This window comes from Siphateles boraxobius, unplaced genomic scaffold (assembly GCF_051911475.1).
Source record: "Siphateles boraxobius isolate OS27281-9 unplaced genomic scaffold, OSU_SipBor_1 8, whole genome shotgun sequence".
NCBI lineage: Eukaryota > Metazoa > Chordata > Actinopteri > Cypriniformes > Leuciscidae > Siphateles > Siphateles boraxobius.
In genome coordinates this window covers 40003415-40024914 of record NW_027509208.1, presented here as the reverse complement: position 1 = coordinate 40024914, position 21500 = coordinate 40003415, and the positions used below count along the sequence as shown (strand labels likewise).

General features: G+C 36.9%; 3 protein-coding genes across 18 annotated transcripts in view; all 3 read left to right on the top strand.

The window, feature by feature from the left end:
* The window catches only part of filip1b (filamin A interacting protein 1b), a 33318-nt gene extending 27678 nt beyond the window's left edge, over positions 1–5640 (top strand). For 3 of the 6 annotated variants that reach the window (XM_077219738.1, XM_077219739.1, XM_077219743.1), the window contains one exon: positions 1432–2066. In XM_077219738.1, the coding sequence (XP_077075853.1) occupies positions 1432–1617 (186 nt within the window). In that variant the 3' untranslated portion in view covers positions 1618–2066. Of the gene's footprint in view, positions 1–820; positions 886–1431; positions 2067–4115 lie in introns of those variants that run through there. The other 3 variants (XM_077219741.1, XM_077219742.1, XM_077219740.1) reach the window with 2 other exon arrangements.
* A 586-nt stretch (positions 5641–6226) lies between these two features.
* cox7a2b (cytochrome c oxidase subunit 7A2b) lies at positions 6227–13023 on the top strand. The gene is made up of 4 exons (XM_077219744.1): positions 6227–6366; positions 7652–7729; positions 8718–8802; positions 9807–13023. The coding sequence occupies exons 1-4, from the start codon at positions 6349–6351 to the stop codon at positions 9863–9865; spliced, it is 240 nt and encodes a 79-aa protein (XP_077075859.1). The 5' UTR covers positions 6227–6348; the 3' UTR covers positions 9866–13023.
* col12a1b (collagen, type XII, alpha 1b) overlaps positions 12261–21500 on the top strand; it is a 79120-nt gene continuing 69880 nt past the window's right edge. For 8 of the 11 annotated variants that reach the window (XM_077219730.1, XM_077219733.1, XM_077219729.1 and 5 more), the window contains exons 1-10: positions 12261–12398; positions 13876–13978; positions 16044–16160; positions 16758–16901; positions 17219–17275; positions 18911–19174; positions 19291–19455; positions 19594–19767; positions 19871–20161; positions 20249–20851. In XM_077219730.1, coding sequence (XP_077075845.1) covers positions 13909–13978; positions 16044–16160; positions 16758–16901; positions 17219–17275; positions 18911–19174; positions 19291–19455; positions 19594–19767; positions 19871–20161; positions 20249–20851 — 1885 coding nt within the window. In that variant the 5' untranslated portion in view covers positions 12261–12398; positions 13876–13908. The remainder of the gene's footprint in view (positions 12399–13875; positions 13979–16043; positions 16161–16757; positions 16902–17218; positions 17276–18910; positions 19175–19290; positions 19456–19593; positions 19768–19870; positions 20162–20248; positions 20852–21500) is intronic. The other 3 variants (XM_077219736.1, XM_077219735.1, XM_077219737.1) reach the window with 2 other exon arrangements.

Here is a 21500-nt window from a genome sequence, read left to right as displayed (position 1 = left end):
TACGCCTTGACAATTTAAATATTCAAGCGAAGGAAGACGCGAAAGGGAGCTTTTCGTTACGCACGCACTGTGTGGAAAGTTAGATGTGCGCGCACATCTGATGCACTCGCCCAAAAAGGGCATTTCAGACATCGTGCGAATACTAAACTGAGCTCTCTTTTAAGTCTTCTTGCACTTGAGCGGACAAATTCACATAAAATTATGTCAAAACATAGCAAGTGTCCTAGTAAACAGTCGGTAATGTCTTAAGTGAACGTAAACACGTGTACAGTATCAGTATATTAGATCCGTGCATTCACTCTTAAAGTGACAGCAGCCTAATATTCCTGCTTCTGTCTGTCTTTAAAGTTAATGAAATAGTTATTGAGGACTTTTAATTCATACAGTGAAGACTATGCAGTGTTATTTTATATTTGCTTACTTTATTAAATTTCTGTACCTGAAAACTATTTGTGCTTTTGCCTGTAATTTGATTATTTGTCCTTGTTTTATTACTGACTGTACTTAATAATGTTTTATATTCAAACAAGTTAGGCTAGTAGTTTTAGCTGTGGTATCATATTGTGAATTTTCACTGGTATCTAAAATGTTGGTGTCATTACTGCCTGTTTTTGCCAAAAAAGTTTAATGGGCGATAAAAATATTTATAGCCAATACATTTTCAAGTCAACGGCCATGGGCAGGTGTGGCAAAAAGTTAGTTTTAGGCCCTGCAATCAGTATATGTCATCAAATGACAAGAATAGTCATTTAACAATTAATACTCTGTGATTTTGTGTCCCTAAAAACAAAATGATCATATTCAATCTTCTATATTTCAGTTGCTTCTGAAATGTTTCAAAATGATATCAGGGGGTGTCTGCTCCCTAGATAGCTCTCTTTCAAGGTATTTCTTTATCGCTAACAAACACTGGAATGTTCTGACATGTTTGTCACCAAAAAAAAGCTTGTCAAGAAAATCCTTTAAATAGCGGCACCAACTGACCATTCCCCTCATGCTAACCTTCATATCCTTGCCTAGGAAAACCTACTAAATCAAGCACCAATTTTAATGAAAAGTTGTTAGCATTAGATAATATTGCATTTTACATTTGCAAATATTAGATGAATAATTGAAAAAAATAAATAAATAATACGTACTTAGACTTAATACAGGATACATTACTACTATTGTGAATTACCACCCTAATTTATTTTATTATAAAACTATATATTTATTTGAACTACATAATTGTATTTTTAATTTATTTTAATTTCAGCTTTTTAAAATAAATTAAGACCCCTTTACAAACTATTTTTTTTTAGATACAGAAAGTAAATACAAATACAAAATGCACTTTTTAAAATATGATAAAGACATGGTTAATAAAAAATGAAGAAAAGAAAAAACCCCTCTAAAATGTGATCTCATATTTCCCTTTGCTTTTTTCAGCATGGAACGGATGTGCAGTCATCTCGCTCCACAGCAACACGAATCCCCATGTCAAAAGGTATGAAAACAGGGAAAGCGGTCTTAGGCCTGTCCACGACGTCACGCTCTGAAAGCCAGTCTGTGAAAATTGAACTGAGGAAATCATCAGTTTGCAGCTCTGCAGCTGGAGGGGGAGGAAAGAGCTGAGATTGGCTCATGTTAATGTGGCTCTGGAAATTAATCGAAGCACTACAGAACTGAATGAAATCTGAACAGAAATGTTGCAATGTAAAACAAAGCAATAATTGGCATTGGGTCCTCCATTTCTGGATTAAGAAACATTATTGTAATATTGTAAATAGTCTATGTAAAATCAGCCTTTATGTACAGACATCTATGGTTGTATATCATACAAATGGAAAAGTGACTGATCTTTGCACGCATGTTGTTTTTTGTGTTAAAGCACATTTTGACTAACACTTCACCTTGTTTTTTTATTTTTTTTTTTATTATTTTTTTTCCATTTAGCATTTCACTAATGTTTTATTTTGTAAAACAGCTTGTGGAGGTTTCCAGGGGGAATGAAATGTATTAAATGTCACTGAATGAATTTTGTGATTCCACTAAATAAATTTTCTTTTCAGAACACATAGAAACATTCTTCTTTATTTAATCATTTTTATTGATTATTTATATATAGATATTTGATAGGCAATGCTAGGGAGAAGATGGGGGATATTATTTATTTCTATCATGCTGTATATATATTGTCTGGGGTACTGGACCAAGGTCAGGAAACCTCCATAATGTGTGAATAACATTTTAAACAATATTGATGTTAGTAAAGCATGTTCAGTGGATAAACTGATAATCATGATTGACCTGTTTTGGAGAACAAGGAATTTGATATTATTCCTAAAATTATATCAATGTCTTTTGCTTCCTTGCAATTCAGTAACACACTCTGAATCAATTTAATGATTAATAATACGCAAACAGTTTTTGTAAGGAACAATTAAAGGTTTAGTTCACCTAAAAATGAAAATTCTGTCATTAATTACTTATTCATTTCATTCCAATGACAATTACGCAACTACCACGTTCAAGCCCCAGAAAGGTAGTAAAGACATCATTAAAGTAATCCATGTGACTCGACACGCAACACGAGTGCTTTTTTTTTAAACCATTTTACCACATAATTTATCACTTTATTTACAGAATATTATAGTAATCTCCAACACATTCACGAGAGCACCACGACGCATGTGTGTTGCGTTGACGAGAGAGCAGACATTGTTGAGTTAACGTGCGCTGGAGATTAATATTCTGTGAAAAAGTGGTAAATTATGTTTTGTTTTAGCGCAAACAAAATTCTCGCTGTCACTTGATAAAATTGAGGTTAAACAACTTGAGTCACATGGATTACTTAAATCATGTCTTTACTACCTTTTTGGGGCTTGAAAGCGATGGAGAAAGTTCTCAGATTTCATCAAAAATATCTTCATTTGTGTTCTGAAGATGAACGAAGGTCTTACGGGTTTGGAACAACATGAGGGCGAGTAATTAATGACAGAATTTTCATTTTTGGGTGAACTGTCCCTTTAATATACATATAGGATACGTTCAAGCATTCGCAAGTTTTCATGAATGTTTCGCCCATAGAAGTTCATTACTGTACATATCATTTTTGCTTCTATATACAAACTGAGTGATAAGTCTTTCTTTTTCATTAAACAACATTAATTTACAATATTGAACCTAGAACATTCCTATCCTATGATGAAGATTTTGACACATTTTTTACTTGCTTTGAAAAGGGGAAGTCTAGTGCCCTGCTGCACTTTAATAAAAACAAGGGTAATTTCTTTAGATATCTCTAAATGATTTCTTCTGGAGATGTTGCAGTGCGATCAGAGTTTAGTGTTTAATCCAGGCCATCTGGGAGCCAGAGGACATTGTTATGAGAAATAAGAAACAACAGCTGGAGATCTGGAGTCCCGTTTAACATCCTGATCGTGTCCTTCTGCCGGATACAATCTCAACTACACACACACAAAAAAAAATTAAGGCTCTTAATTGATCTGTTTTGCATTAAAGAAACCGTTTGCGCAAAAATGAAATTATGTCATCACTTAGGCCTACTCACCCTCACGTTGTATGACTTTCTTTCCTAGCCTACTTGATGCCTGGTGCTGTCGAGCTCCAAAAAAGCTCTCAAATCTCATTCAAATCTGCTTTCGATTAATTTAGACGATATTAGACACAGAAGAATGAAAGTCAAACGGGTTTGGAACAACATGAGGGTGAGTATAGCCTAAATTGTGTCAAACTTTTATTTTTTAGATGAAAATGTCCTTTAAAGCAACAAGCTTATGTTTGCTGTTTTGTGTGTCACTATCAAGGGCTTTTTAAATCAATTAATTCCATTTTCACCGCAGCCTGTTGCAGACAAACTGACAGTGTTCGTTTTCTAATCCATCCATGCGTAATAACAGGCTTTGGCAGCTCTCTGATGACATCACTCATGAGATAGATTCCCAGAAAACGATCGTAACATCGCTCTGATATTTTCATCATCCATGAACTTGGCTGTTCAAAAAGCGCAGCATGAATTTGACACTGATTCTTTCCATGCAGTAAGTCGTGGGATTCAGATGATTGCATTTTTGTCTTAGTATAAACTCTTTCCCTGTTTTCATCCACAGAGAATCTTGTGCTCCTTGTGAATCGAGAGCCGCGCTGAGGCTGTTTCAGATGCTTTGCATAATATGCCTGACAGAAGGGTCTCTACACCTGCCCAGCATCCAAACGCACCAATAAAAAGAGGGGATCTGTAGTGTGGCAGCTTGTATAGCCTACACATGCACTCACAGGACAGACTGCTGAAACCTGAATTCACACCCATTCACACCAAGAACTATAACTATTTATTAAAGGATGCACTGCAGTTTTGCCGCGTGCTACTCAAATGCTCAAAGTCAGATGGATTCTGATTGTCTGTCAATGTTTTTATGGTTCATCAGCTAGAAAAAAAATTGTTTTGAAAATTATTCCATCGACATTGTTCTTATGTGTCGTTATCGTTATAGTTGGGGTATGAACTCTGTTTTCTTTTACATTTAGAATTATTTTTAAAACCGTATTGCTATAGTTATTGCCCTTGGTGTAAAAGCGCTTTAAAGGGATAGTTCACCCCAAATTTTAATTCTGTCATTATTTACTCTCAATCATGTTGTTCCAAACCCATAAGACTTTAGTTCATTCATAGTCACATATCACTTGCTGTAAATGCAAGCTCGAGCATGTTCGCTTGACGTGCGAGAACCAATAAGATTCATTCTCATGTAACGCAGCACGTTTGAGCTTCTGTAACAACCAATTAGTTTTGTTGCGTGTCAAAAAGGTTCGGTTCAGCTTGACGTGTGGACTAAATTTGGACATATGGATTCGTTTTATGATCTCTTCATGAACTTTTTTAAGTGACTAAAAAAGGGGTAGTTGACAGTACTGTCAATGGAGGGACAGAAAGCTTTCAGATTTGATAAAAAAAGATCATTTGTGTTCTGAAGATGAACGAAAGTCGACATGAGTGTGTGTAATCATTGCCATTTTTGGGTGAACTAACCCTTCAAGTGCTTCGGTAAGATGAGGAAAAGCATTGAAAAAGTCAACAAGAAATCAAAATGCACCCCATTTACTTTCTTAATGCACTTTCGAACGATTCACGAGTGCACGTTATTCCAAAGGAAAACGTGTTTTCATGATCTTTCTATTGAATATTTTTCTTGTAAGAAATGTAGTTTCACTTGGAAATGTTGAATTATGGAAGTAAATTGGACTGTGTAAGGAAGTCCATGTTGAAGTCCACTTTAAACACTGGTCTATTATTACAAATATATTGGTTACTTTAAAAAAAAAAAAAAGACTAAAAGTGTCACTCCTGGGAGCAGTTTATTGATCATTTATCAATAAGAGTCTGCTATGAATGCTGACATTGATGTGTTAAATGAATGAGCATGTCCTGAGAGATGGTCATCTGGGGAAAAGGTTTAGTTAGGGATACTCACCGCACAGAATTGCGACCCACAAAAGCCTTATAATCAATAGCATTTCATTTCATTTACAGCATGACCTCTGTAGCTAAATGAGCACATTGAACTGTCTGTCAGCTCCTGCATATATATATATATATAAATGAGAAATTCACCAAATAAAAACATGTATAAAGCACATGAGCCACTATCTATCTATCTATCTATCTATCTATCTATCTATCTATCTATCTATCTATCTATCTATCTATCTATCTATCTATCTATCTATCTGTCTGTCTGTCTGTCTGTCTGTCTGTCTGTCTATCTATCTATCTATCTATCTATCTATCTATCTATCTATCTATCTATCTATCTATCTATCTATCTATCTATCTATCTATCTATATCTGTCTGTCTGATGCAAAATTGACATGTTATTTTATTTTATTTTTATTCAATGCCACAAGAACAAGAGGTATTCGGCTACATATTAACAATATCACATTGACATTAGCTGCCAGGAAAAATAAAATAAAAAAACTGTTTAGCATAAAATCCAGTGCTTTCAAAGCATTACATGTTTTCATTGCTTTGCAAAATTGACATGTTGTGTTCAGTGTCCCTATGGCTATGACGCGATGCTAATAACTAGCTGCTAATTTCCCTTCCCCTTAATGATTTTTATTTTTCCATTGTGTGTCATTGAGGAAACATTGGATAAAATAATCGTAGCAGTGTCTCTCCTGAACAGCAGATGGAGACTCTCTCTCTCTCTCTCTCTCTCTCTCTCTCTCTCTCTCTCTCTCTCTCTCTCTCTCTCTCTCTCTCTCTCTCTCACACACACACACACACACACACACACCAGGTTCTCTCTGCCCTGTGAGTTCAGTCATTGACGCTGAAAATGTTTCGACACATTCTGGTAATTATTAAAAATATTCTGTTTAAGTTTAATAATGTATGATAGTTTACAAATCATTCAACGTGCGTTAGCTTTTTTACACCGTCGCAAAGGTTACGGTTGTTTATTTAACGTTAGGAGTTTGAGGAAGTTGAAGAAGTGAAACACGGGAGTCATGAGCAGTTTGACGTTTTGCACGTCTACAATCAATGAAACTATGATGGTGGAGATGATGATCATGTTTTATAACTCAAATAAGCCAAATAACAGCTGTTGTAATTGTTTAGATGGTGTCTGTGTTTATTAAAGAGATTTGAGTGCACAATCTACACTTACATTTATAGGCTATGGTTTTATATTTCCTCTTTCTGCTCATAGAAGTAAACACAAACAGCGGTCTCACACAGAGTATTTGGACGTTGGAGTATTTGTGGTCATAAAAACGGTCTGATAGTCATTCACCTGGGAACTTCAAACATCCACTAAAAATCACCATAACGCCAGATGATTAAAAGTCATTGGCCAAAGGGAAGAAAGTGATTTATTGTTTGTTTGTTGCAAGAAAATATACAGCACTCACTGCATTAAAATAACATGAAATGACAAGAAAAGGGAAAGAAAGAAGACAGAAGAAATACAGTCAAATAACAACTCCTCAACTAGTAAGAAAACTGTGATCATAATTCTTAAGAAACTTGTTCTTATTGTTATCATTGAGTTTAAGATATATTTTACAATAGGGGAAATCTCAATGTGAAAGACATCAAATCTAGGCAAAGTCTTGAGAAATTTGTTTTGTGATCAAAAAGTAAAAAACAAATGTAAAAAATAAGTATGAAAAACATAAGTAAAAGAAACATGTCTTTCAATAAAAAGTTTAAATTACATTTTATAAAAGGAGAAAGATGACAGCTTAAGTTCTCCCGCAGAGATTTAACCTGATTGTATTGGTAAAATAAATGAAGCGAAGTTTCAGAATAAGGAAGAAAGTTTTTGAGTCGCACCGACATGGGCGGATGACCTAGAAGCTCCAAAAATGTAAGTGTTAGTGACAGAAGAAAATAATAATAATCGTGAATCAGAACATTTCTGTTTCATCATTGTTTTCTTCAGTTGTCAGTATGACATGCATTATTTATGATACACATGCGTGAGTCTATGAACTGTCTTGTCAATATTACACATGCATATATATGCACACATTAAGTTGCCGAAGTTAATTCTTCACTTAATTGCTAAAACACTTATTTTGTACAATATTTAATATAGTTTCTGATGGCATTTGTATGTGCATCACATTTGTCAGGTTTCCAGACGGCAGATCTCCAGCACCGTTCACAGGCAGCTGCTGAATAAGGTGCCAGAGAAGCAGAAACTGTTTCAGGTATGGTTGTCACTTTTTCTGACCCCTGACAGCGATACACTGTATATATTTAATCTATAATTGAATTAGACCAAATGAGATGTATGCATTAGAATACTTATTTACTTAAAGGGATAGTTCACGCAAAAATGAAAATTCTGTCAGTAATTACTCACCCTCATGTTGTTCCAACCCCGTAAGACCTTCGTTCATCTTCGAAACACAAATTAAGATACTTTTGTTGAAATCTGAGAGCTGGATCACTCCTCCATAGGCTTCTAAGGGATTGAAACTTGCCGGCCCCGAAAAGTTATTAAAGACATCGTTAAAATAGTCCAAGTGACTACAGTGGCTCAATATTAAGTTTATCAAACGGCGAGAATACCTATTGTGTGCAAAAACCCCCAAAAATAACGACTTTATTTCAACTATTCATTGTAGTGTTACTAGTGTAATAGCGTAGTGTTTCTGTGTTGCACGTCACACGCATCACACACATGACCAGCGTCGGCCAATAGTGAGCCTACGTGTGACGTACAACAACAGAAGCGCTGCGCTGTTATACTAGTGAACTGACTCGAGGCCCACAGAGAAGGAAATTAATAGTTGAAATAAAGTCGTTATTTTGGGGGTTTTTGCACACAAAAAGTATCCTCGCCGTTTGATAAACTTAATATTGAGCCACTGTAGTCACTTGGACTATTTTAACGATATCTTTAATAACTTTTCAGGGAACAAGTTTCAATCCCTTAGAAGCCTATGGAGGAGTGATCCAGCTCTCAGATTTAATCAAAAATATCTTAATTCGTGTTCCGAAGATGAACGAAGGTCTTACGGGGTTGGAACAACATGAGGGTGAGTAATTACTGACAGAATTGACATTTTTGGGTGAACTATCCCTTTAAAGGCTGTGTTCACTTAATAGAGCTCAGAACGTTTTGCTTTGGTTGTGCACTTGTTTTGGTTGTATATGTGCTTATGAAAATGTTGATTTATGTTTCTTGTTTAGGAGGCTAACGGGATGCCAGTTCATCTGAAGGGAGGAGTCGGTGACGCTGTTCTTTACCGTGCAACTATGGGTCTCACAGTGATGGGTATGTTATTGTGCGTATTAACACGATTGGCCTGTTTCACAGACCAGGCTTGAGCCTAGTCCCAGACTGTAATGCATGTTTGAGCTGTCTTAACTGAAAGCAACTTGCTTTGACATCTCTCAGGCCCTGTTTACACCTGGTATTAAGATGTGTTTTGGTCGATCGGATCACAAGTGGACGAGGGAGACACATACCCGTTCACACCTGGTGTTTTAAAACGTCTCTTTTGTCCACTTTACTCCTGATTTCTTTGAGGGGAGGGTAAATTAATGTTTTTTTCAGATTTTTCAATCTAATAGACAAAATAAGCTCCCGCAATTTACATATGAACGCAACTGGAGAAATCCGAACATACAGAGAGCATCAGCTTTAGTTTCTGCTCTGACATTCGCAAGAGCAGCCGAACGCTGTGAGTGTGTGTTAGACATCAGGAATGAAGAGAGAACATTGTGTTTGGTATGTTTTTCATCTTCAAACCAAACTTGGGTCTTCAGTCGACAGAGTTTAAATCCCGTCTGTCTAGCGCTCTTCCCATAATGTTCACGCATTAGATCAGAAAGAGGAGAGAAGACAGTCTTTTGTGGCTGTTTGAACACATGAGCGTTTACGAAAGCAATCTGACTACATCCAGAAGTGGACAAGCTCAAAGCGTTTTAGACCCTGTTTACACCTGCATTTAGCGTCGTCCACTTGAGATCCGATTGACCAAAATGTCTCTTAATACCAGGTGTAAACAGGGCCTAATGCACATTTATAAAAGCTACTTAAATGTCCTAATTGAAGAACTAAGGCCTAATCCTGGCTTAATCTAAGCCCTGTCTGCTTACTAGCCCAAGTTTAAAGTGCACACTCCCAATGTCTGAATATAGCTGTGGCAAATTCAAATTCACTCAAACCGCATCATTTGCCGTGATGCTTGACGCGTCTTAGCAAGCATGGATATGTATTTGATTTAATAATCATATTAAACTCTAATCACTAATTATTCATGTGTCTCTTTTCAGGAACTGCATGCGTCATATATCAACTAGTAAAGGCAGCTGTGCCTCAGAAGAAAGACTAATGTCAGCTCCTGCCCTGACGTTATGAGCATTTCACACAATATACTTATTCTTTCATTTGGAAGGTAAACGGGACCAAAGTGATTAAAATAAAACAAACTGCCTGTCATAACTGGACAAATCTTGATTGCTTTACTTTACTCAATGACAATTTAAATGCCCCTAAATTAAAATTATTTCAGGACTACTATTAAGATATTTTTGCCTTGCATTGCACATTTTCTTTATGCAAAATGTCATTATTATCTTTTATCTTTTGATTTTGGGGTGTAATGTTACAGACTTTAGATGTTTCTAAGCTTGTTTACATGCGATTCATCATCTTTTAATTCTAGTTATTGATGAGGTTTGTCTTCTGATTTAATGCCTGTGATTAATATTCTTTTCTTAAAGACTGTGATGAAGAAAACAAACAAAGTGTTTTTCCTTCTGAAAGTGTATGTAAGTTAGCATTAACTGATGCAGGATGTTTGTGACTCACAATGCAGCGTTTAGAAGCATGTTTTCGATACGGTCTGTTTCTTCGACGTCTTCATCGTTTCCTAGGAGACAAACAGTTATGTGCATTTCCTTTTCGTTCTTCAAAACAATGTGTTTTCAAGGCATATAAAATAGTTTTCAAATGCCTTTACATCGATGAACTGTTTTCCCCTCTGGAAGTTCAGATTTACAGGAACTGATCATTTGAGCTCAGCATTGGTGGTCTATACAGTTGAGCTCATAAGGAAATGTATCACATGCATTACGAACAATGTGCTCTTTGTGTCCCATACAAAATCTCTCAGTTCATTGCAGAGATTGAAACAGACGTAGCAAAAATAATTGCATGCTAATTATAAAACTATAAAGTACAGATCATTAATTCTGCAAGCCATCTATAAGGAGCAGTAGAAGTTCAAGCTTTCCCTTGATTAATAGAACCATTATGCATTTCTCTCGAACAATGAGAGTAATGAGCTAATGAACAAATTAAAAACAGTCCATATCTCAGCTGAAACAACTAATAGACTCGATGATCACAAATCAAACTACCCTGACTCGCAGTTGGCACGCATGGGTTTTAAATGTCTAAATGTTTATTCTTCAGATGGGTAACAGACGTGTTCATTTATTTATGGCTTGATAATGAGATCAGGGGTGTAGTTTTGATTCATAAGATGATGTGTTGGACATCTCCATTCCTTCTGTGTGTTACCCGATTTGACCACTAGAGGGCTACATATTCAAATAAATGGAAATGCATGTTTGTAAAACTGTTTTAAAGGCTCAAATGAATCCCGTCATAATTACAGTTTACCATTTTATTTTGTTGTTTAACCGTTTTTACAGTTTTTCTGATATTGATGGGCACAATTGCTTTTCTTAAATCTTTGATATCAGTGTTTTGGACGTGGTAGATGGAAATTACCTGATCTAGCTGGTTACTGGCTGGTCCAGAATACAGCTACTGAAACATGTTCCAAAACACAGCTACTAGCTTATAAGCTTGATTTTACAGCAGGGTTTTAATATAATACAGAGAGAGAGAAAAAATCATACTTAAGTAAAACTACAAAAGTTTGATTGCAACTGCAAGACGAGTCAAAATCTTGAACAACTGCTAGCAAAAAAGTAGTTGTGTTGGCGCGAAGATGATGTTACCAAAGCAACCACTCAAGCGCCCGCCGTTAGGACCGTTGAACGAAACGTCAGAAACAGTAGGCTTGGGTATATTGTCATTAGGATTACGATATTTTATGTTTAGCGTACATATTGCACGAAATTGTATGTAAAAACCCTTCGTGATGTTTTACTATAATTGTCGGCTGGTTCAACTGTGCTGGGAGCACCATAAATCCTTCTTCTTTTTTTTTTTTTTGGCGCGAGATCTCCTCAGATTGTAGCCTACAGAAAATGAGGTATATTTAAATAAACATGTTTGCCCTTCTGAAAACCACATTCTGATTACTTTAATAGTTATTTATAATTCCTTAACTTTGCAATTGAGTTTGGTTAAAATCAAAGGCTATATAATTAAATATGCTACATTACCCCGGACGAGATTAAATAGTTATCGCACATTTTTAATAGGCTATTCATTCAGGATATCAAAATGAATGAATAGCCTATTAAAAATGTGCGATAACTATTTAATCTCGACAGGGGTAATGTAGCCTGTGCCATAATAATTCCTGCTTAAACCAAAAACATAGATAAGTGCCATGCTGAAGGAATGCCGAAAATATGCGCGACTTTCCAAAAGCGCATCCCAACACATCCATCCATCACACGGTGACGTCAGAGCTCCGGGTTCGGGATCAGCCCCCTGTTAAGAAGCACATTCTAGTCTGAGATCCTGTGCATTTGAAAACAGCCTTCACGAGCTGTGGGTGATCAGATCCTCCTCTTCATTTTCATCTCCATCACTACACTATCACGGAGAATCTCTTGCCTTTCTGAAAAGACCTTTAAAATCCCTTTGCATGGGCGAAATTTCCACTTTCATTCAACAGTTTTGTGATGTACTGAGAGATTTTGGAAACTTTGGGGAGTTTGGTAAGTGCTCATGTGGAGTTTCTTCTTTTATTGATGAACCTATTTAAACATATATGGAGGAAGGTGTTATTGATTAATTTTGAGACGTATGAGATAAATGTAATATGAAATGATGAATGAGTGCACACTGACCCATTTTCAGCTGCTCTCATCACTTTTTCCATGGACGTTTGTATGGTGATTTCATTTGTTCCACCACCCTGTTATTGTGCTCTTTTAAAGTTGGGATGATACTTATTTACTTTCTTTAGTTGAGAAATCTAGATAACTTGTAAGACTCAAAAGACATGGACTTCAATTATTGGGACATTTTTATGTTTATTTACCTAATTCACATGTAATGTGCTTAAAGAATACAGGTAGAAGAGCTTAGATAAATATAATTAAAAGATTTAGAGTGAGCTTCAAACATGTTTTGTCCATAAAAGGTTTCTAAGACTTTTAAGAGCCTTATGTTTGCTTTTTTCATTCAACTTTACTTAAATTCTTGCACTATTACAACACCAAACTCAAGACAACGTGTGCCTGCATGCTAAGTTTTGACTCACACTTTGCATGTCCATTCACCTATCCAATTAATAATGCTGTCATTTTTTTAATTAAATGTTGCATGTGACCAAGTGTATTTTTTCAAGTTTTGTTTTTCATTAATTGAAATAACTTTTTGCCCTAGTTGATTTCAGAAAGTCTTGCCATGTGATGATGCCTTTTCAAAAGTGCAAATGTAGTCTTAATTAAAATGAGGCCATGTATAATATAAAAGGACTGGAAAAATGTTGTTTGGAATAGTTTTAGATTGAGTAATCGTGCCATACTGCTTGAAATGTCAGGGCAAATACCTAATTGCTGAGTGATATTAATCAACAACTTGAACTCAATGTGCAAATATTTTGTGAGCTGCCTTTTCTTGCGTTGGTAATTATTTATAGCGACATGCAATATGTGTAACACAGACATCAAGCACATTGCCAAAGTTTAGAGACAGCAGCATAAATATATGGATGTGAAATCTGAATATGTCCAGGCACAACAGGGGGCGCAGGAACCCTGCAGAAAAGTTTTTCCACCCCTGATGTGCATTATCCAAAATCAGGCAAATTTCCAGACAATTGCATATAGTCTATGAACTCACAGTTTCCGACGTTAAACAGATGAATCAGTGGGGTTTACAGTGACATACAACATATGCAGTTTATAATCGTTTTACAGTTAAGGCCCACAGTGAGTTATTTTAATAAGTGACTTTGTTTTATAAATATTTTCAAAAAGTTTTGGAGTATTAACCACAGAAATATTTTTTTTCCCTCTGCTGACCAGAGAAACAGCTGGAATTTTGAATGGAGAAATAATTAAAATCAGATTTGAATGAGATCTCTTGCAGTGAGTTGTGCTGGAGTCCAGTGCATACTCTCTTATTTTTTATTTCTGGATTGATTTATGAGCAGCGTATGTGTGTGTAATATGGTTGATTTTTCAGATTGATTGATGTTCTTCTGATACCGGGGTGAAGATGTCGGTCAGGCGTTTGGCAGCGGCCGCTCTCTTAACACTCGCAGTACTGACATCAGCGAGAGCTCAAGGTAAAAAAGCCAACAAATCTATCCCCATTCACCCTGTTAAATGAAAAATACTTTATTCCAACAGTTTAGATCATAGTCTATTGTTTCTAAAAATATATATATATAAATAATAACTGTACAATAACTTTTGTCTCTGTTTAAGTGTGTTCAATATTTTTCAATAAACATTTAATCTCCAAAAAAAAAAAAGAACAAAAATAGAGAGGAAAAATAATTTCCGTTAATGCAGATGTGCATTTCTAAGTGTTATGTCTCTTTTTAGACACTAGGTCGAGGAGTTTAACCCTCCCATATGATTTGTTTTAAACAATTTGTGGTTTTAATGCTGAAGTTGAAATAGAAATGCATGACAGGGCAGGGTATTTCATTAGATCTAACTGTGTTTTTCAGCAACTTCTTCAAGAGTATCAACTGTAATATATTTCAATTTCAAATTATAGGATAAAACATGTAAGGCCAATCCAGCGAATGTTTAGTATTGAATATGACTTGGTTTTAAATATTTTCCATATGCAACTTAAGAACCATGATCATTTGCTGGATACCAGATACCTCAGCCAGACATTCAACTTTTATTTCTCTAGTGAAACACTTTTTCATTTATTTTAGTATTTACAGTATATCTTTCATTAACCAAGCTCTTTGTAGGTATGAACAGTCTTAGAGGTATTAAAACTGTGACTTAACCATATCAAATCATTGGATAAACGACAGGGTGTTAAAGCGCACATTGCCAGAGTTCAGTGGAAAGTATAGTGGAACATTTTACAGCTTTTATTGTACAAAAAAAAACATGTGGAGGCCAAGTTTCCCTTCCCCACTTTCCGCACTCTTAGAGAACAAAAAGACAAAATATGAGCTTTATTATTTTTTTCTTAGCAAAGAGAGGGCAAGAAGTGTGTAACTTCTCAATGCTGTAGTATGTAAAATAAGAAAAGTCTTAGTTTAAACATGTTCCAAAATACAAACAAATACCTGAACCAACGTTATCACTTTCTTATATGAAATGGTTAGATGCTCAACATAGCAAAATAAATGTTGTTAAATGATCTTCGAAGTTTGGTTGCGCCAAAAGTGGTTTGGGTTGGATGGACCCAAAAAAGAAAGAGAAAATCTTGAATCGGTGTGAGTTAGCGGTTGTGTTGGACCCTTTTGGAGTCAGAAATGGAACCGATTGTGTCATCTGGTCAGCCAGGTTGGTAAATCTTGATTTTGGCGAACCTGTTCCCGGTCAAGCTTAAGCCCTGGTCAAAATTTGACCAGAGCCGCAGCTTCACAAAATATTTTATTGTGATATTCTGACATTCACACACCAACTCTATGTTCCACACAGACACTGACTTTTCAAACACAATACAATACAAAATACCATAAGAATATCCCTTTAAAATATTTCAAAGTTCTCTACATGTGCGTCTTGTACATGAAGTCCTTTTAGTCCGACAAGTTGTTGCAGACAACTTTTCATGTACAAGTGCATGAGTCTTCTAGTTCATCTAGATTGATGTAATGTTAAGTAACCTCTTTTCGTTTATATATTCACTTGTTTGTCACTATCCTGTATTTTCTTATTAAAGGTTGTCGTTGTGCACCCTTTTAAGCGGTTTGCAATGGAAAGTGATCACATTAATGTAGTTGCACATAAAATGTTACCCATTATTGTCAACTTTCAAGTCCATTGTACAATCAACACTTCTTGTCTATCTGTGACGTCAACTATTGAAACAGTTCAACACAGCTCTTCTGGCTGTGTTGGGTTGACTGCATTGACTGCATGCACGTCACAAGTTATGGCCCGATGTAATGTTCTGTCGAGGTCTTTGTGGAACGCGCTTTACGTGTCTATGCTTGAGTAGTCAATGGCCCTACGGTCAGACAGCTCAAACAGATGTCATTTTTACCCAAAATGGCCGCCGTCCACGTTTGTTTCATGTTGCCTTGAGTCCTTCCCCAACAATGAACTTCACTGTTGGGATTTCGTCCATAAACCTGTATGCTCTTCTCATAAATACAGCTTTTGGAATGGTTTCTTGGAAATAACTTGATTCACCTCCTCTTTCCACAGTAATGCCTCCATCAGACTTGAGGTTTAAGATTTTAAATGAAAACACAGTGCAAATGTTATGGAAGCAACCGCTGTCAAGGACCGAGGGCTTCAGAGTACAAGTGACATCGGATACAGGTTGGTGAAACAGTGAAAGGTCTATACGTGTTGGAATTATAACGGCAAGCAACATGAAACATTTGCTAGGTTTTATGCCAGTAACGTGTTTCGGAAAAAGAAGTGACAGAACTAATTTTTATCAATTGTCAATTGACTGGATTCTGAATAAGTTGGCACTCCATACCAGAAAATGTATAACATTAAAGAAAACTCATATCGGCTAACATTAAGGGTTGTTTCTTGATCTACTGCCACTGAGCCCATGAGAGGAGCACTTAACCTAAGGTTACTCGTGGGGAACGGTAGTAATGTACCTTATGTTGCTTGAGATAAGAAAGCATCTGGAATAAGACAAGTAACCTTTAAACTCATTGCCACAGGCAACTCTCGGGAAATGCGTTCTGGCGTGCCCTTCAAAAAATGATTTAAACATGGACTGTTACTCATCGCTTGTCTTGGGAAGTCATTAATGTTTCCCTAATCTAGCTCTTGTGTGTCTAGACTAGGTGTATCTACTTATAAATGAAGGGTGGCTAGGTATTATCTGCATGTAGAATGTATATCATGATATGACATTTAAACATTGAAAATGCAAATGTTCCCTTCTGCCTGTAGAAGAGCCTGTTAAGGAATTCACACTTCCCCCAACTTCAACCAAAACCTCCATCAGAGATTTGACCCCCGATGTGGATTATGTTGTTACAATTACTTCATATTTTGGATCTGAGGAGAGTATACCAATCTCCGGTCAGATTACAAGTAAGTGGCAGGGCATCTTATTCTTCAAATATAGGGATCATATAGGGATCCCATGGTAATGTAAGCCTGGAAGTCTCAGGGAATTTTTAAGTTGTGAATTTGAAATACAAAAATTCTGTTACACTCTGTACACATTCAAATTGTTGTTATGTTCAACTATAAGATATTTAATTGACTAGAAATGTCTTTTTGTAATTGCAATTATAAAACAGTGTGGAGAAAGCATGGCAATTTATTGGCCAAAGGGTATGGGAACCCTTTTAATGGAAGGAATACTTTGGCCTTAATATTTATTGCTGTATTTTTTTCTGTTTTAGTCCAATCAACTAGTTTTGGAGGAGGTACCAGGAAACCTCAAGTCTCAGATTCAGTCAGTAAGTACACACCTCCAGGCTCTTTCCATTGGTTCTGTGGTCTCTACATTTTATTGGGAGTTTCCATACTAGTCAGTACCCAAATCTTTTCGAATTTATGATTCCTGATAACAATTTAGCTTGTTAGTCAGCATTAACTTTTCCAGACATGATAAATTCGAGCCAACGTTTCCAGCATGGCTTTTGGGTGAGAGTTCGTAAGTGGCCCCTTTCGCCTTGTTTGAAATAAAAACCCGAACCTCTCGCAGTGCAGAAAGTGGAAAGCATTACAGCTTCTCTCTTTACAAGAGCCCTGTGGCCTCATCCTCCAGATGAAGGTGAACAGCTTTACTTTTCCTTTCCTACATTAAGCAGAAGTGGAAAATCCAAACACCCCCCTCACACCCCACCCGAATACCATAATGGTTAGTTAGCTGCCTTCTGCAGACGACTTGCTAACAAAACCCAGTTTCAATGATCCAGTGCTTCACTTCTGCTGGCGCAAGTGGAAAAAAGTTAATCTAATTACGGTAATAAAGGAAGGCAAGCTACGATATGTCAACAAAATCCTGTTCTTTACCCATCTGCCAACATCTTACCAAAGATCTAGCCAACACAATCATTTCAAGGGCAGCAAATTCCACAAATCTTGATAGAGGGCAAATATGACTGAAAGATGAGGAATCTTTCCAAACTGTATAGAGGATTAAGATTAATGGAGTTCAACTGAGATGGAATGACTAGTAATGACTCGCCTAATAGCATTTCGTATAGAGACATACTCAACCCATGTGTCAGTGGGGAATGAGTTGTAACCGGTATGTATTGCATAATAGATAAATGTGGTGCTGTTATAAAGGGGATCCCATTTGTATATGTACATTTTCTAGATTTTTATAGACGCTGAAGCATACAGTATAAACTAACACATAAACCGTTTTGCATATTTACAACATTTGAGACATCCAAATCTACAGAAACCTCTGGGATTGTCATAATCTTTGCAAAGTTGCTGTTGCAGGTGACCAATGTTCATTACTCTCATTTATCGTTAAATGATGGAGAAAGATAATTAAAATGTAATAATCGTCAAAGCTCAAAAAGTATGTAAACAAAAGAGAAAAATATGTGAAATATGTCACAATGGAGAATTAAACTGTCAAGTAAGAATTTGGTCAGTCTTTACTATAAATGCGTTCATTTGTGTTAAACATACTTAAACTCAATCATCAACATATGTATTCTATTAATTAAATATTATTTGAACCTCTAAGGACTCATAAACATTCATCTCTAAATTTATACATTTGTAAAAGGGTTTATTTTGTAGCAGCATGCCATTTTTTATGTGCGGCATATTTTCTGTAGTACATATAATATGTGCCACATATTTTTTTTGTGGCAGCAAAAAAAAAAAAAGTGCGATTTATAAACTTAGCATGCAAATGAAATCACATGGTTTTATAATACTAAAAGATTTGGTCTTTTTCTTAAATGGAAAAATAGGTCTGAATTTTGAGTTATGTTCCAAATGTGTTTGCCAAAACTCTTGAATGGTTTATAATTTAGAAGCTTTGCATCCTTTTCAAAAATTCATCCCCTTATCCGAAGTCAAAAAAAGCTTCTGACTCATTGACCTCTCACCCTTTTTCCCAGAATGCTCAGTAAGTGCCATTGCTGACCTGGTCTTCTTGGTGGACGGTTCTTGGAGTGTCGGGCGGGACAATTTTAAATTCATCCGCAGTTTCATAGCAGCCATGGCAGGAGCGTTTGACCTTGGAGAGGACAAGACTAGAGTGGGTGTGGTTCAGTACAGCACGGACACCAGAACCGAGTTTAACCTTAACCAGTACTTCAAAAAGGCAGAGCTGCTCAGAGCCATTAACAATCTGCCGTACAAGGGTGGCAACACCATGACAGGTACCAAATTTATACTTATGAATTCATTCTGAAACCTACAGATAATATTACTGCTGAACAACAAAGCTACAATGTGAATTTCAAGTCTGTGATTGTTTTTTTGTGTGCGTGTGCAGGCGAAGCCCTGGACCACCTGCTGAAAAACATGTTCACAGAGAGCGCCGGTGCTCGTAAGGGATTCCCCAGAGTAGCCGTAGTTATCACAGATGGGAAATCTCAGGACCCTGTGGAGGGTTACGCCAAGAGGTTGAAGAATGCTGGAGTTGAAATCTTCACTTTGGGTATGTGGTCATTCATTCTTTCTCCGTCTGGATTTCTTCTTCACAGAACTTGGCAGCTTTTAAGAAATCCATCCACACAAAAGAAATCCTTGAAAGGAATTTTGAGAACTAATGCTATAATTAATTATTTTTATTCAGGGATCAAAGAAGCTGATGAGGAAGAATTGAAACAAATGTCTTCAACGCCCTACAGAACACACGTGTACACTGTGCCAAACTTCGATATGATCAAAGCTGTGGAGAAATCGCTAATCACGCAGGTGTGCACCAGTGTGGATGACCAGCTCAACTCGCTGGCTAGCGGCGAGGAAGGTAAATAAACAATAACAATTGTAAATCTGCTTTAGAAGGTTTATTAAACACAACCCCAAGCATTAAACATGACCCCATTTTTCCTCTTTTTGTTTATTTGCAGTTGTTGAACCAGCTTCAAACTTGCAAGTCACAGAGATTGCATCCAAGTCAATGCGGGTGACGTGGGATGCATCTATAGGGGAAGTGACTGGATACAAGGTGCAGATGGTTCCCATGTTGGCTGGCAGCAAACGCCAAGAGCTGTACGTTGGGCCAACTCAGACCTCTGTGAATGTGAGAGATTTGTCCCCTGATACAGAGTACGAAATCAGCCTGTTTGCAATCAAAGGTCTGACACCTAGCGAGGCAGTTATGGCGATGGAGAAAACCCAGCCTTTAAAAGTATCATTAGGTGAGGAAAGTTCCACACTCTTTAACTATCCACAGTAATCCATTGATTAAATAGTTGTATGACCCGCAAGCCCTTTTTTACTTCTAGAATGTTCTCTTGGTGTGGATGTACAAGCCGACGTCGTTCTACTGGTCGACGGTTCCTACAGTATTGGTCTTGCAAACTTCGCTAAAGTTCGAGCTTTCTTGGAAGTCCTGGTCAACACATTTGACATTGGGGCGGAAAAAGTTCAAATCAGCTTGGTCCAGTATAGCAGAGACCCACACACTGAGTTCTACTTGAACACCCACCACGATCTGAGTGCTGTGGTCAAAGCCGTGAGAACGTTCCCCTACCGCGGTGGCTCCACGAACACCGGCAAAGCTATGACCTATGTGAGAGAGAGGATTTTTATTCAAACCAGAGGCGCTCGTGCGAATGTACCTCGTGTTACGATTCTGATCACCGATGGAAAGTCCTCGGATGCTTTCAAAGACCCGGCGGCTAAGCTTAGGAACACGGATGTAGAGATTTTCGCAGTGGGCGTGAAAGATGCTGTCCGCTCTGAGCTGGAGGCGATTGCTAATTCTCCAGTGGAGACCCACGTGTACACCGTAGATGACTTTGATGCTTTCCAGAGGATTTCCAATGAGCTAACCCAGTCCATCTGTCTCAGAATTGAGCAAGAGCTTCTGAACATCAAGAAGAGAAGTGAGTATCGTTTGATTTTTTAAAATCTGTCGGGCTCTCTGTCTGCACGTGCATAGAACCATATGGTTCGAACTTTGGTTTTGTACCAATCTGTACAAAAGTTCAAAGGGTTAGTTGACCCAAAAATGAAACTTCTGTCATCATCAATTCACTCACTTTCTTTCTTTTTTTCTTTCTTTCTTTCTTTCTTTCTTTCTTTCTTTCTTTCTTTCTTTCTTTCTCTCTTTATTTCTGTGGATCACAAAATAACTTATTTAGCAGAATGTCCAATATGCTCAATTCCAAACAATAAAAATTATTATTATTATTATTATAATTAGACTTTATTGTCCACCTTGGTGGAAATTTGTCTTCGACTTCTCCAAACATATATGCATCAGTGACACAACAGTTAAAATGACAAAATACACACAGTTTAAAAGTATGACACTACCACCGTCAACATACAACAACAGAAAATGGAAAGCAGCGCAGCCGATTAGAAGTTATATAAAACACAAAGACGCTTTCAGTTTAAATTAAGTTCCTGTATGGCATGGGGAATAAAGGATCTCTTATAAATGTTCCGGCTCGCCCTTGGGACCCTGAATCTACGGCCAGATGGGAGCAACTCAAACTCTGAGTTGAGTGGGTGTAGGGTGTCTGCTGA

Bases quoted from the DNA above. Each gene is read 5' to 3' on its own strand.
- cox7a2b (XM_077219744.1), top strand. The intron at 7,730-8,717 runs GTATGGTTGTCA...TTTCTTGTTTAG, and splicing joins AGAAGCAGAAACTGTTTCAG to GAGGCTAACGGGATGCCAGT. The intron at 8,803-9,806 runs GTATGTTATTGT...GTCTCTTTTCAG, and splicing joins TATGGGTCTCACAGTGATGG to GAACTGCATGCGTCATATAT.